Source organism: Onychomys torridus, chromosome 9 (assembly GCF_903995425.1).
Source record: "Onychomys torridus chromosome 9, mOncTor1.1, whole genome shotgun sequence".
Classification (NCBI taxonomy): domain Eukaryota; kingdom Metazoa; phylum Chordata; class Mammalia; order Rodentia; family Cricetidae; genus Onychomys; species Onychomys torridus.
Window position 1 is genome coordinate 1,052,097 of NC_050451.1, and position 13,826 is coordinate 1,065,922.

At 36.7% G+C, this 13,826-nt stretch overlaps 1 protein-coding gene across 4 annotated transcripts in view; it reads left to right on the forward strand.

The window, feature by feature from the left end:
• Nucleotides 1-13,826, forward strand: part of Tasor (transcription activation suppressor) — a 56,437-nt gene that overhangs the window by 21,258 nt on the left and 21,353 nt on the right. For all 4 annotated transcript variants that reach the window (XM_036198754.1, XM_036198751.1, XM_036198752.1 and 1 more), the window contains exons 10-15: nucleotides 571-674; nucleotides 756-859; nucleotides 6,514-6,586; nucleotides 6,782-6,853; nucleotides 7,802-8,500; nucleotides 10,882-11,249. In XM_036198754.1, coding sequence (XP_036054647.1) covers nucleotides 571-674; nucleotides 756-859; nucleotides 6,514-6,586; nucleotides 6,782-6,853; nucleotides 7,802-8,500; nucleotides 10,882-11,249 — 1,420 coding nt within the window. The remainder of the gene's footprint in view (nucleotides 1-570; nucleotides 675-755; nucleotides 860-6,513; nucleotides 6,587-6,781; nucleotides 6,854-7,801; nucleotides 8,501-10,881; nucleotides 11,250-13,826) is intronic.

Below are 13,826 nucleotides of genomic sequence, written 5' to 3' on the forward strand. Positions count from 1 at the left end.
TTGATCCTCAGCATCTCCAAAAGAAAAGAAGAACTATGCCGGCTCATACTGTAACTGTAAATGACAACTATTTATTCTTTTCATTAGTAAAGTTGGCATGAAGGATTACCTTCTGATTAAGGATGTAAGGTTGGCGAAATTGCCATTTGCTACTTACCTGAGTGTAGATACGTGAGCTTCCTATATCAGGTCCTCTTAAGAATAAGGTTAAGCTATTAATAAATATATACATTTTTCCCATCAGATATATTTTATTTTGTTGACCTTGAGGCAAAGGCTAATGTAGCATCTGGTTGTAAATTCACTGTGTAGCAGAGGATAACCTTGAACCTGTGGTTCCTCCTGCCTTCTCTACCTCCCAAATGCTGGCATTACAGGGATGAGCCACCATACCTGGTTTATATGATACTGGAGATTAAGCTCAGGGCCTTCTGTGTGCTAGGTAAGCACTGAACCAACTGAGCTGCATCTCCAGCCCCCACCCTCATTAAGTATATTTTAATGTATCTGATAGCATTGCTAGAATTAAAAATGCAGGTATGCCAAACATACTCTTATATTTTCTTTCAGTCCTGAGAAGTTAGATGTTGAAACAGTTATGAGTATTGATTATTTGAAACAGAAAATTCCTCCTGCATTGCTTTATAAAGACACATACTTGGGTCCTAATGAAGGTAAAGTAATTTCATTTTACTAAAATATGCAAGAAGCAGACCTGATTTGATATTTTACTGTGTATTTTTTCTTTGTATCAGTTTTAAAGAATGGGATGTATTGTAGCCTTTATGAAGTTGTCGAAAAGACAAGAATTGGAAGTAACATGGAGTGTTTACTGCAAAAACTGGAGAAAGAAAAACTTGTGAGTGAAAAGTTTTAAATATTCCCATTATCCCTTGAAAATACTATATTAATAAATTACCATATTTTGGGCTGGAGAGATGGCTCAGTGGTTAAGAGCACAGACTGTTCTTCCAGAGGTCCTGAGTTCAAATCCCAGCAACCACATAGTGGCTCACAACTATCTGTAATAAGATCTGGTGCCCTCTCCTGGCCTGCAGGGACACATGCAGACAGAACACTGTATGTATAAATAAATAACTCTAAAAAGAAAAAAAAAAGAATTTATTTAGGGTTGGGGATTTAGCTCACTGGTAAAGCGCTTGCTAGGCAAGCACAAGGTCCTGGGTTCGATCCTCAGCTTAAAAAAAAAAAGAATTTATTTTAAAAAAATAATAAGTTACCATATTTCAGTTTATTTTTGCCTCTGGAAGTCCTACAAGGTCTCTGTTGGGTGCTCTCATTTAGTTAATAGTATTTTACTATTAGTACTTTTTACTTTGGAGAGAAGCTCTTGCTGTGTAGTCTTGGCTGGCCTGGAGTTTGCTATGTAAAGTAGATATGGTACTCTTCCTTTTACCCATGACAGTAGACTTTGTGTAGACCCATTTTTATTAAACATTGTGACTATAAATGTTGTATTATTGTCAAAAATATTTATGGAATATTAAATGAGACAAAGACTTCTGAACAGTTAATTTGTTTTGTTGAGAAGAGATATTAGCATTTGTTTCTGAAAAATGTGTTTTTATTTTATGTGTGTGTTTGCATGCATGTATGTATGTACACTGTGCACATACTTAATGCCTGTGGATGCTAGAAAAGGACTTCAGATCCTGTGAAACTCGAGTTTCAGGTGGTTGTGAATCTCTGTATAGATCCTGGGATTCAAACCCAAGTCTTCTGCAAGAGCAGGTGCTCCTAATTGCTGAGCCATCTATCCATGTCTGCCAGTAGCATATTTACAGATTCAAATATACAACATTAGCTTTTCTTTTGCTTTCTTATTTCTAACTTAATTGCACTGTAATGTGAATAGATGTTAGTTTGATGTTTTTTCAGATTTAAGTCCCATGTATGTATCCTTTGTTCATAAATATATATTCCATAATGGTTGAAATGGGACAGTTTTTATTTATTGTGAAAAAAAATGAAGTTTACTAAGAAAATTTTTTTCAATTGTTTTGAGACATGGTCTTACTATGTAACCCTGGCTGGCTTGGAACTCATTATGTAGACTAAGCTAACCTTGGTGGTCTCTTCCTGCTTCTCGCTACCCAAAGGCTGTGACTAGTGGCATATACACCTCACCTGGTCCAAGAGAAGGTTTTAATATAGGTACAAGTGAGAGATTCTTGTCTTGCAAGGTGTTTACTTGCTGCTGTTAGGAGTGAGAGGTCAGCTCTTAATCTAAGTATGTAGTTTTGGTAGATTGCCCTTAACTCCCACAGAACTGAACATGGAATCTGGGGCTTCACATAAGCTAGACCAGTACCTCCCACAAAGCTGTAATTCCCAGCCCTTTCTTTTTTCTTTTATATTTTGAGAAAGGATCTGTTTTAAGTTTCTCAGGCTGTCCTTGAACTTGTGATCCTCTTGTCTCAGCCTCCCAAGTATCTGAGATTACAGGCCTGTGTCATCAGATCTGGCTTTCTGGTTGCTTTTTAGTTTTTATTTTCTCCCTTTCTCGCCTCTTCCCTGTCCTGTCCCGTGTGTGTGGGGGGGGGGGGGGGGGAGGAGAGAACACACTGCGGTATCTAGGTAGCAATTTCTTATGTATCTACTATGTTTTTGTTTTTGTTTTTTTTTGTTCTGGATTTCTGTCTTCATTTCTGGAGATTGCTAGTTCTCTTTCTGATACCTCTCCTTCATTTTCTGTAGTCTTAACTTCATGAGCAGGAAGAGGAGTATGTCAGACTTCTTTGTTAACCCTCTGCAGTTTTTTCTTTTGGCTGGAGATGGCTGGGGGCCAGATTGGGACAGGGTTTCACTGTCCTGGATCTCGCTCTATAGACCAGGCTGGCTTTGAACTCACAGAGATCCATCTGCCTCTGCCTCCTGAGTGCTGGAATTACAGGCGTGTGACACCACCGCCTGGCATGTGAGTCATTTTTAAGTAGGCAGTAATTCAGTAGTTTGCAGTAGATGAGTATTTTTGACCAGAATTATTTAATTCTGTAACTTTTTTATAACCCCAGTAATAAATCCTGTAGTAATTAAGCACTCAGCTTTCTTTCTCCAAATCTCTCACAGCCATTTATATATATATGCTGGGCGTTTTCTTGTTCTTAAAGTCATACACTATGTGACTTTCTGTGCCTGTATTGAAGCCTTTGGGAGTTTGAATCTTGTTCCTACTGAATCTCATTTAGTATAGTTTTTCTCTGTCAGATCAGTGATATAAGATTGTAAGCTAATCTTGTACTTTCTAATAGTTGCTTTCTATTTTTAGTGTATGGTGTTTTGCCTGCATATATGTTGGTGTACCACATGAGTGCCTGATGCCTGTAGAGGCTAGAGGATGGTGTTAGATCCCCTAGGTTTGGATTTACTGATAGTTGTTAGCAACCATTTGGGTGTCAGGAATCAAACCTAGGTCCTCTGGAAGAGCAACTATCACTTTTAACTACTGAACCATCTTTCCAGCTTCTCTAATTTGTTGTTCCATATTGTTTATACTTTTGGTTTGGGTTTTGGTGTTTTAGACAGGGCTTCATGTAGTCAATAGTCTTGAACTCTGATTCTTCTGAGTCAGCCTCCCAGGTACTGAGATTGTATGTGTGTGCCACCATGTCCAGCACCTGTAATGTTATCTGAAAGATCAAACCAGTGAAATAAAGTAGGAAAAATGTTCAGATTATATTACATAGAGTTTTAAAGGGGGAACACAGTAGTCAAGTATAGTTGACTAGAGGCAACAAAAGCATAGAGCTTTCAAGATTTGGCTGAAATGTTTCTCTTTGGGCTTATGCTTCAGATAGGACTGATAGGGCCTCTGGTTGTCTTAGTGTTTTTGAATATAGACTGCTCATACACCATGGGTGTCTGTCTGTATACAGTGGTTCTTCTTTTCTCCTTGTTGCTTGCTTGCTTGCTTGCTTGCTTCCTTCCTTCCTTCCTTTCTTTCTCTCATTTATTTTTATTTATTTTTTAGAGATAAGGTTTCTCTGTGTATGTAGCCTTGGCTGTCCTGGAACTAGTTCTGTAAACCAGACTGGCCTAAAACTCACAGAGATCCTCCTGCTTCTGCCTCCCGAGTGCTGGTATTAAAGGCTTGCCCCACCATACTCATCTGATTCAGTGGTTCTTTATAGTCTTTAAACCATTAAATTTGTGAAATGTGGTATTATATTTGGAGTGAGTGTGATGTTAAAGGCAGGTAACTATACTTTTCCTCAGTAAGCACAGATTTATTATGTTGTTTAAACAGCTGGGACTTGAGCAAAATATTAAGGAAAGACATATAATGTTTGGAATATTTTAGATTAGAGTATTTAGATTTGAAATAATTTTGCAGGTACATTGTCTACATGTATACTATGAGATATCTGTGTCTGTGGCTCTAAGATTAATGGTAATTATAAGGCCAACATCTCAAAATTCATGCTACATGTCACTTAGCAGTATGATATAGCCTGGCCTAGGAGGTTTCTAGGAGGTAAGGTAAGGCCACTTTAGGGTATATGTAACTTTTTTTTTTTGGAGCTGAGGATCGAATCCAGGGCCTTGCGCTTGCCAGGCAAGTGCTCTACCACTGAGCTATATCCCCAACCCCGATATGTAACTTTTATAAACCTTACATCAAAAATCTAACTCCTGACGTGAGCTCCCTTTATCTTAACTCCAGACCTGGCAACTGACCTACACTGAGTATAATTTTTTTTTTTTAAGGGAAGGATCCCCTAGGTTTCATGAATAATCTCTAGATTGGGATCTTTCTGGCTTATTTATCTTCTAGACTCCCACCTCCGCTCCCAATTTTGGCTCATGTTACCAACCAGCTTACTGAAGCTCTTGGTCTAAAAGAGCTGTTGCTAGAGCACGTGACAGATTTTGGTTTTCGAGACAGGGTTTCTCTGTAGCTTTGGAGCCTGTCCTGGACTAGCTCTGTAGCCCAGGCTGTCCTTGAACTCACAGAGATCCGCCTGCCTCTGCCTCCCGAGTGCTGGGATTGCAGGCGTGCGCCACCACTGCCTGGCTGGCAGTTATTTTTTAATAGAGTGAATTAAAGAGAAGTTACCCTGGCTGGCTAGCTGGAAACACTTTGAAACCTCCAAACGTGATACTGCTATGCTTTCATAGTTTTTTTGTTAGTACAGTCTCGTTTTATCTTTATTGTTAATAGCAATTCAATTTTCATAATACAAATACCCTTTTCTGTTCATTTCATCCTTTAATCCAGAAGCTATCTTAGTAGGTCCCAAAATAAATGCTTTATGTTAGATTGTTTTCTTTTCCTCTGACACAGTGCCATCAGATCTGTTTTGTTGTTACCAAAGGAAGTAGTTACAAGAGTATGCACACTAAAGATGTTCCTGGATAAATTGGAATTTGTTTTTTCTTTCACTATTTGATCATTGCATCTTGATGTTTACTAAACATTTACCCATTCTCCCTACTCTGTTCTTACCCTGGAGCCAGTAATGAGTACTATAATGCTTGCAGACTGTTCCTTTTAGTTTACCATTCCTTAGAATGTTGCCTATCTGCAACCTCTGGGTGTTGTCACTGTGCCCAATCTTCAAAGTACAACTTCAGTATACTTCTGTAAATCTTCCTTGGCTGCCTTTTACTACTATAAATGAACTATGCTTTTCCATTTTTACTGCCCTATAAATTTTTCTTAAGATTCATTGTATGTGCTTATGGAGGCCCTTGCATTGGAACCCCAGGAACTGGAGTTACAAAAGACCATGAGCCTCTGTATAGGTATTAGGAGCCAACTGTAGGCCTCTGCCAAAGAAGCAAATGCTCTTAACTGTTGAGCCATCTTTCCTGCTTTTTAAATCTTGGGGGGAATTTTTCTGTCTTTTGTAATTACTGCTATTTTGTGTGTTACTTTCTCTACATAGTTGAGAGACTTCAGGTTATCCCTTGCAGGGAAAATTATGTAATATAAATGATACTCAATATAATTGTAAGATTAGAGTCTAACAAGATTTCATTGAACACTATCTTGAGTTTTCATAGGCCGTTATTTCAAAGCATGCTTTATATACAGTGTCCAGCATGCTTTGAATGTCTTTTGCACTGATAAATATTAGAAATCTGTATATTTTAGCATCAAGTTATTTTTCACAGCTAACTATAATTATTTCAAGAACATCCTCAGTATATTATGAACATAAATTTTCACTTGATTGAGATCTTCTTAATGGTTAGTTTGTTTTTTGGTTTTTTGTTTTGTTTTTTTTTCGAGACAGGGTTTCTCTGTGTAGTTTTGGTGTCCGTTTTGGAACTCTCTCTGTAGACCTGGCTGGCCTCAAACTCACAGAGATCTGCCTCCTGAGTGCTGGGATTAAAGGCGTGTGCTACCACCGACTGGCTGCATTATTTTCTTTTTTTTTTTTTAAAAAAAAAGTATACTTCTTTATACTTAGTACCAAGTGTTGTGTCTACTTTAAAGTAGTAGTAATAATATGGTGAATATACCTCCTCTGTCTCCCCAAACTGCAGGTTCTTGTAAAACCATTAGGAGACCGAGGATACCTTTTTCTTCTTTCTCCTTACCAGATGATTTCTCCATATGGTAGGTAGTCTGGCTTTAATTTTTACAAGCAAAATAAATAAATAAATAAATAAATAAAAATAATAAATAAATAAGTAAATAATAAATAAATAAATAAATAAATATAAATAAATAAATAAATAAATAAATAAATAAATAAATAAAAATAAATAAAATTGCTTGCTAATGAATTTTTTTCTTTTTTCTTTTCTTTAGAACACCAGACTGTCAAGTCTCAAATCCTACATGCTTTGTTTCTGTTTCAAGAACCTAGATGCCTAATTATCAGTAAGTTGTTTTTGTTTTTAAATGTTGAAGTATAATTGCTGGTATATATTACTGAAATCTTTTCAATACACTTACGTTCTATTTTTCTAAGTCTAATCTGTGGAATTAGCACTATAAAACATGACTTGGATGTGTTCCCCTCCCTGTGTTTGTGTGTGCATTACTCCTGGCTTTGAAGTTTCTCTTAACTGTGCAACTTCAGGGTTTGTTGTTTTGTTTCCCCTTTTTTCAGTGCTTTCATTGATGAAGTTTTATTATAATTGTCTTAGTACTACAGCTTAGAGTTTTATGAGACATTTTTCTCGAATTCATTTTTGCATTCAAGTTATAGTGGTTTTCAAGTATCATATGCCATATTAAACATTAGGCCATTCGTAGTTAATGAGAATTTGGAATATTTGTTAGAGAAGATTTTGTTGTTGGCCTTTTCTAACAACAAACGTGAATATTATATTAAGGAATTGCCACTAATGGGCTTTTGGATTAAGCCTGGATTTTTCAGTTGTGACTTCTCAGTATGTAGATATGTGCTTATGGGGAAATGAGTTTATATAAAGTTAGTGTTGTTACTGTATGTGAAAAATGGAGTGACATTGTTGTCATTTGCAAGAGTGATACTGCTTAGAATCTCAAATCTTTCTTTTTCTTCATTCTTTGCAATTTGCTTGCCACCATTTGTGTTGACTTGGGGGCAAAAGGAAGTGAAGATGATTAGTGAGGAGGTTTCCCCATTAAAAGTCTGCTTTGCCTTTTCATTTGTTCGGGTTACTGTAAGCCCAGTTTAAGCAGGAGCGTACTGCTTGTCAGTTTGCTGTATTACTTGTGTATCAGAAGCAGATGCTCACTGGCTCAACATTTGTGTTCAAATGTTAAACTTGACTAGTATGATGGTTTATGTTTGATTGATTTCCCTATTGCTACTATGGTTTACTTTTTGTTTATTTGCAGCACAGAAAGGTATAACGAATCCAGCACCACAGGAGAAACATGAGAGCATATCAGATATATTAAAAATAACTCAGTTTTTACAGTTTGCTTTAATTCAGTGTCGAAAAGAATTCAAAGATATAAACACTATAAATTTTCATTCTGTTGTTGAGAAGTACGTAAGTGAATTTTTTAAGCGAGGTTTTGGTTCAGGTAAGCGGGAGTTTTTCATGTTTTCATACGATTCACGATTAGATGATAAAAAATTCCTGTATTCAGCACCAAGAAATAAATCTCATATTGATGACTGCTTACATACCTACATTTTTCAGCCAGAAATGTATCAGTTACCTATTTTTAAATTAAAAGAGTTATTTGAAGAAAATCGAAAACGTCAACAATTTAGTCCACTTTCAGATTATGAAGGTCAAGAAGAAGAAATTAATGGTTCAAAAGTGAAATTTGGAAAACGAAATAGCTCAAGGGGTGAGACTACTGAAGCTGTACAGCAGAAGTCATCTCATTCGTTAGATTATGATAAGGATAGAGTCAAAGAATTGATTAATTTAATTCAATGTACGAAAAAAAATGTGGCTGGGGACCCAGATTCAGAAGATCCTAGAAGCAAAAGTGTCTTGAAGAGGAAGCTTGAGGATCTACCTGAAAATATGAGAAAGTTCGCCAAAACCAGCAATTCATCTGATAATTATCTATATGAAGGTAAAATAACACACTACTTTTATGATAATAACTAAAATGCATTACCTTGGTTCTGTTCTTTCTCATGTTATAGTAATTCCCAAATTACTAAGCTTCGAAGGCAAATACAAAATGTCCTAGTTACTTGATTGGGCCTGGGTTCCATGTTCTTTTCTTTTTGAGGCAGGGTGTCATGTGGGCTCTGACTAGCCTGGAATTCGCACCAGTCTGCCTTCCTCGGCTTCCCAGGAGTACAGTTACAGGTGTGAGCAAGCCTGCCTGGCTTGTTGACGATTGGTTGACTTTGGAAGCTTTTACAGTTTATTAATCCTACCCTTAGAAATTTTACACTCAGAACAAACAAGGCATTGCAGTGGCTTTGTATTTTTGACTGTTATCACTTTCTAGCTAACTTTTTGCCAGTGCTAACATGTTCCTTTTGCTGTTAGCTTGTGGTCCTTTTCTTTCTCTCAACACAGTGTTCTTCAGCTGTGTGTTATAGCTCAATTTTTCTTTGTACAATCCAAGAAGACATAAACCATCCTAAATTCAGTTACCTTGCCACCACCAAAATGGGTTCTCATCCCAAATACAAGGATCAGGTTTGGTGTTGTACATTTCCTTTTTCCTGAATTTCTGTCCCACTATTGACTTTCCAGGGTGAGAGACTGAATAATCATTGTTTCCTTTGAAGTATTTGGTTGGTCATGAACATCTGGTTCAGATAGTTACTATGTCATTTGTGATGACCACAGATCCCTCCCGCAGTGAAGGAGTGCAAGAGTTTACTCCTGTTTTTGAATACATGTACTAGAATACAACCACGATGCCGGGCATAGGTGGCAGGAATCTTTAATCCCGGCACTTAAGAAACAGGGGCAGGCAGATCTCCGCGAGTTCCAGGCCAGACTGGTATACAGAGCGAGATTCAGGACAGGCACCAAAACTACACAGAGAAACCCTGTCTCGAGCCACCCTAAACCCCAAACACACAAAAGAATATAATTATGGCCATTAATTTATGTGTATATAGCTGCTTTCACACTGAGATGGCAGAATTGCAGTAAAGACTCTGTATGGCCCATGGTGTTTGAAATATTTACTGTTTGATCCTATATAAAAATACTTGCCCTGCTGTGTCACATTTCTTAATTGTTCAGTTTAGGCTAATATAAAGTATACTCAATACATTTAAGCTTAGCTTGAACTTAGCTCTTATACTATATTTTGTTTTCACAATGAGAGCTATTTGTTGGATTGTTTTCAGCTGTTGCTTAATGAATGGACCCTTCTGAGCTTTAAAATGAAATTTCTTAGATTTATACAATTACTGTTGTGTTCCTTTGTTGTATCCTTTTCAGTTGATAGAAATGGGAGAGTATTACATAGTGTGTTTAAGTATTGTAAGTAAATTAAATACTCAGTGTTTTAACCTTTTTATACTGGCTAGTTCAGAAACATGAAATGTGAGGTTTTGGGCTTTTGTTTTGTCCTCAGAAACCTTGTCTTCTTTTCAAATGTTTTGTTTTTGACTAGGTTGGACAGATAAATGTCCTTGCTATAATATATACTTTTATGTTCTGAATGAACCATAAGCCTTGTTCATGGTAGATAAGCACATACCCATCAAACTACATTTCCAACTCTCATTACTTTTTGAAACAAGGTTTCACTAAGTTGCTCAGATTGGCTTTTAGCTCATTCCACAGACAAGGCTAACCTTTTGCTGTCTCTACTTGTCTTGGCTTCCCAAGTGTCTGGTAAGGCGTGTGCCACCAGAACTGGAATCTTTACTTTTATTCTTGAATTATCCATTGTGGTAGTCATTACACATAGCTCTTTAAGTTTAAATTAGTTAAAATGAAATAAAACTACATTTCACCAGCCATACAACGGTATTAGAGCATACTGATAGGAATATTTCAGTCATTGCAGAAAGTTCTATTTGATGGTGCTATTGTCTGTTACAACTTTCTAGGCTTTTTCTTCACTTGACTTAGGTATCTCTTTATTTTCAGTGTGTATGTCTTATCTCTTTTGTGTCCTTCCAGGTTTTAAATTTCCTCAGTTCATTTCAGTATCCTCTCTGTGTTGTTTTATTAACTTAAAATCAGTTTCATCTTCAGTATTTGACTTTTCAAGGCTTTGTTTTCAGACTAACCAGGGTGTGGCCATGTTTCTTGGTCTTTCATGTGCTCTTCAAGTTTTCTGAAACCGTTATACACTAGAGGACACAAATTTGTAAAATCTAAGCCTAAAATATTTTAGTTCCTACCCATAATTGCCTTACAAATGACTTCTAAGTTTTATTTTTAAAATATATTAAGTTTTTTCATTCTGTCATATAAATAAGTATACTGGCTTTTAAAATACAAGAGATGGTTTTTCTTTCTTTTCCTCAGAGTCTCCACAATCTATTGGCTTACTTGGACATGATCCTAACTTGAGACTACAGCAGGAAGAGTCATGTAACACTGGAGACGTCCACAAGCTTTATAATTGGTTATCGGAAGCACTAGCAAATGCACGACACTCAGATGCATTCCTGACAGATACAGTCAACAAGGCTTTAGGATTGAGTAGCAGTGGTACCTGTGAAGAGCTAAGGCAGAAGTGTGAATATGAGTTAAATCCTGCTTTAGATAAGAAAGACTGTGAGCAGCATACTTGTACAAAAATTGAAAACGTCCATTTTAAGGGTGCTCAGAGCCCACTGCTAGAAGTTGATGCAGCATCTGTACAGTACCCTACTCTTCTTTCTACCAGTGAGGTAGGCATTGACTATAAACTACATTTGAAAGATGTAAATGTGGCTTTCTGGTTATCTGTTTGCTTTTATGTATGTCAAAGAGTGTAGGCATACTTCAGGAAGTAAAAGTTGGTCCTAGAGGGTGATTCTAAGCTTTTCTTATTAACAAAAGGTAAATACAGAAGTAATTGTTTTCTACATGCTTTTGTGCTTTATATATATATAATCTAAAGTTTATCTAGTATGATAAAACTAGGGGTATATTGTAGATGAACAGTCTTATTAAATAAGAAACACAGAGCCAATTGCAGAGTTAAAAGCCCAAGAGGTCAGAGCAATAGCTAAGAGCTAAAAACCCTTTCTTACCCTTCACTGCCGCTGCTGTCCTTCCCCTCAGCAAGAGGCCTACTTCATGTGTGTCTTTCCTTTTATTGACTTTCTGTTCTGCCTTCTCATTGGTTGTAAACCCAACCACATGACCTCCTTGTCACTGCTTGTCTATACAGACCTCCAGGTCTTCTAAGGTTGGTATTGAGATTAAAGGCGTGTGTCTCCATGCTGGCTGTATCCTTGAACACAGAGATCCACCTAGGTCTGCCTCCCAAGTGCTGGGATTAAAGGCCTGCGCCACCACTGCCCAGCTTCTGCTATGGCTTACTATTAGCTCTGACCCCCAGGCAACTTTATTTTTTAACATACAAATAAAGTCACATTTCAGTACAAATAAAATACCACCATATTTCCCCTTTTCTATTTTAATAAAAAAAAAGGAAAGTTATAACTAATATAAGAAAAAATATATACAAAAGTACAATAACTAAATACCATATATGCAAGCAATAAATGCCTAAACAATGTCTAGTCCATTTGTATTTGACAAATTCCATTATCTGTCCTATTTTGGTAAGTCCAAAATGTACCTGATTCACTTTCTATCCTGACTTATATTAATAACAGAACTGTCTTATAACGTCTTTCAAATTTATACACTTATACACCTCTTTAGTGAGTTTCTTTTCTGAAATTTTTAACAAGGAAAACTGTAACTAGTCCCCAACTCCCTCAGAGACCCAAGAAGGAAATAATATTACCTAATAAAAAAATAAAAACAGGAAGTGCATGCAAGCAGCTTCCAAAAAAAAAAAAAAAAAAAAAATGAGTTGACAGAAACAGCCAGCTGCCTGGACAGTCACCTCAGGTTTCTCTGCAGTGTTGAGGCATCATCTTCATCCTATACACTTAGTGTATCTGACAGGCTCATTTGTGAACTAGGGTGTACACAAGGTCAACAGTTCGACCTCACATTTGGTGAGAGTAGTCCATGTACCAGAAACACATGAGTTCCACTAGTGTCATGTCATGATTCAGGATTTATTTATTTTTTTTTTTTAATTTTTATTTTTTGTTGTTTTGTTTTTGTTTTTGTTTTTTGAGACAGGGTTTCTCTGTGTAGCTTTGCGCCTTTCCTGAAACTTACTCTGTAGCCCAGGCTGGCCTCGAACTCACAGAGATCCGCCTGCCTCTGCCTCCCAAGTGCTGGGATTAAAGGCGTGCGCCATCAATGCCCAGCCATGATTCAGGATTTTAAATTCTGGGAAATTGTTGATTTTTTTTTTTTTTTTTTTTTTTTAGTTCAGCTGTCCATTCTTCTTGGCTGTGTGTGTGTGTGTGTGTGTGTGTGTGTGTGTGTGTGAGAGAGAGAGAGAGAGAGAGAGAGAGAGAGAGAGAGAGAGAGAGACTTCATCTCGGCATCCCGTTCTTCTTCACATCCCTCTATTAAATGCTAGTCTACCATTGAGAGGTTAGACTCTGTCAGCTTAGTTACTCTTCAAGAGCAGCTGTTTCAGCTGCTGTTCCACTGCATGTCAGAAACCATCGGTCCACTGCCTGTTCAGCTGCCTTCGAAGAAAAAGGCATGGTACTTTTTCCGGATTGCAAAGGCCACTTCAGGGATGGTGCCATATTATCTTAGCCTCAGAAGATGCCTTTTGATAAAGCCACAACCACACTTGTCTTGGCAAGAATCGGTAGTCCTTTTTTTCGTGTCCTGTCTGTCCATTTTGTCCTGTTTGTCAGCAGTTGACTCGAGGATACTTTTGCCACAATGAAAGTTAACTCCATATGCAGTTTCTTCAATGCTCGTATTTTCTCTGAAGTAGATTGGTACTGCCAGGAGCTGACATGTCTCATAGACATAACAAAAAGAAAAATTTTCTAAGTTATTAAAACATTTTAAATGCCATTCTGTAGATCTCTGAAGGGTTTGAAGATGACTTGTCTATCTAAAATATATCTGCTCAATCTTAAAAACATACCTAATTTGACTACAAGTTCAATTGTAATGTCTAACTACTAATTTTCATTTCTTTTATATCCTAATAGTTGGTAATACTAACATTCAAGGATCAGCAAATTGCATTACATTATATTGAACGGTATAAGTACAATATCTTGAACAAGATTAGAAATATATGTATGGCATTTTCTAACAATATCAATCTCAATATATTAATTTGTATATAATATAAAACATTCCAATCCAATATAAAGTATTTAAAACTAGTAATTGTCTTTTTCTTTTTCTTTTTTCTTTTTTAA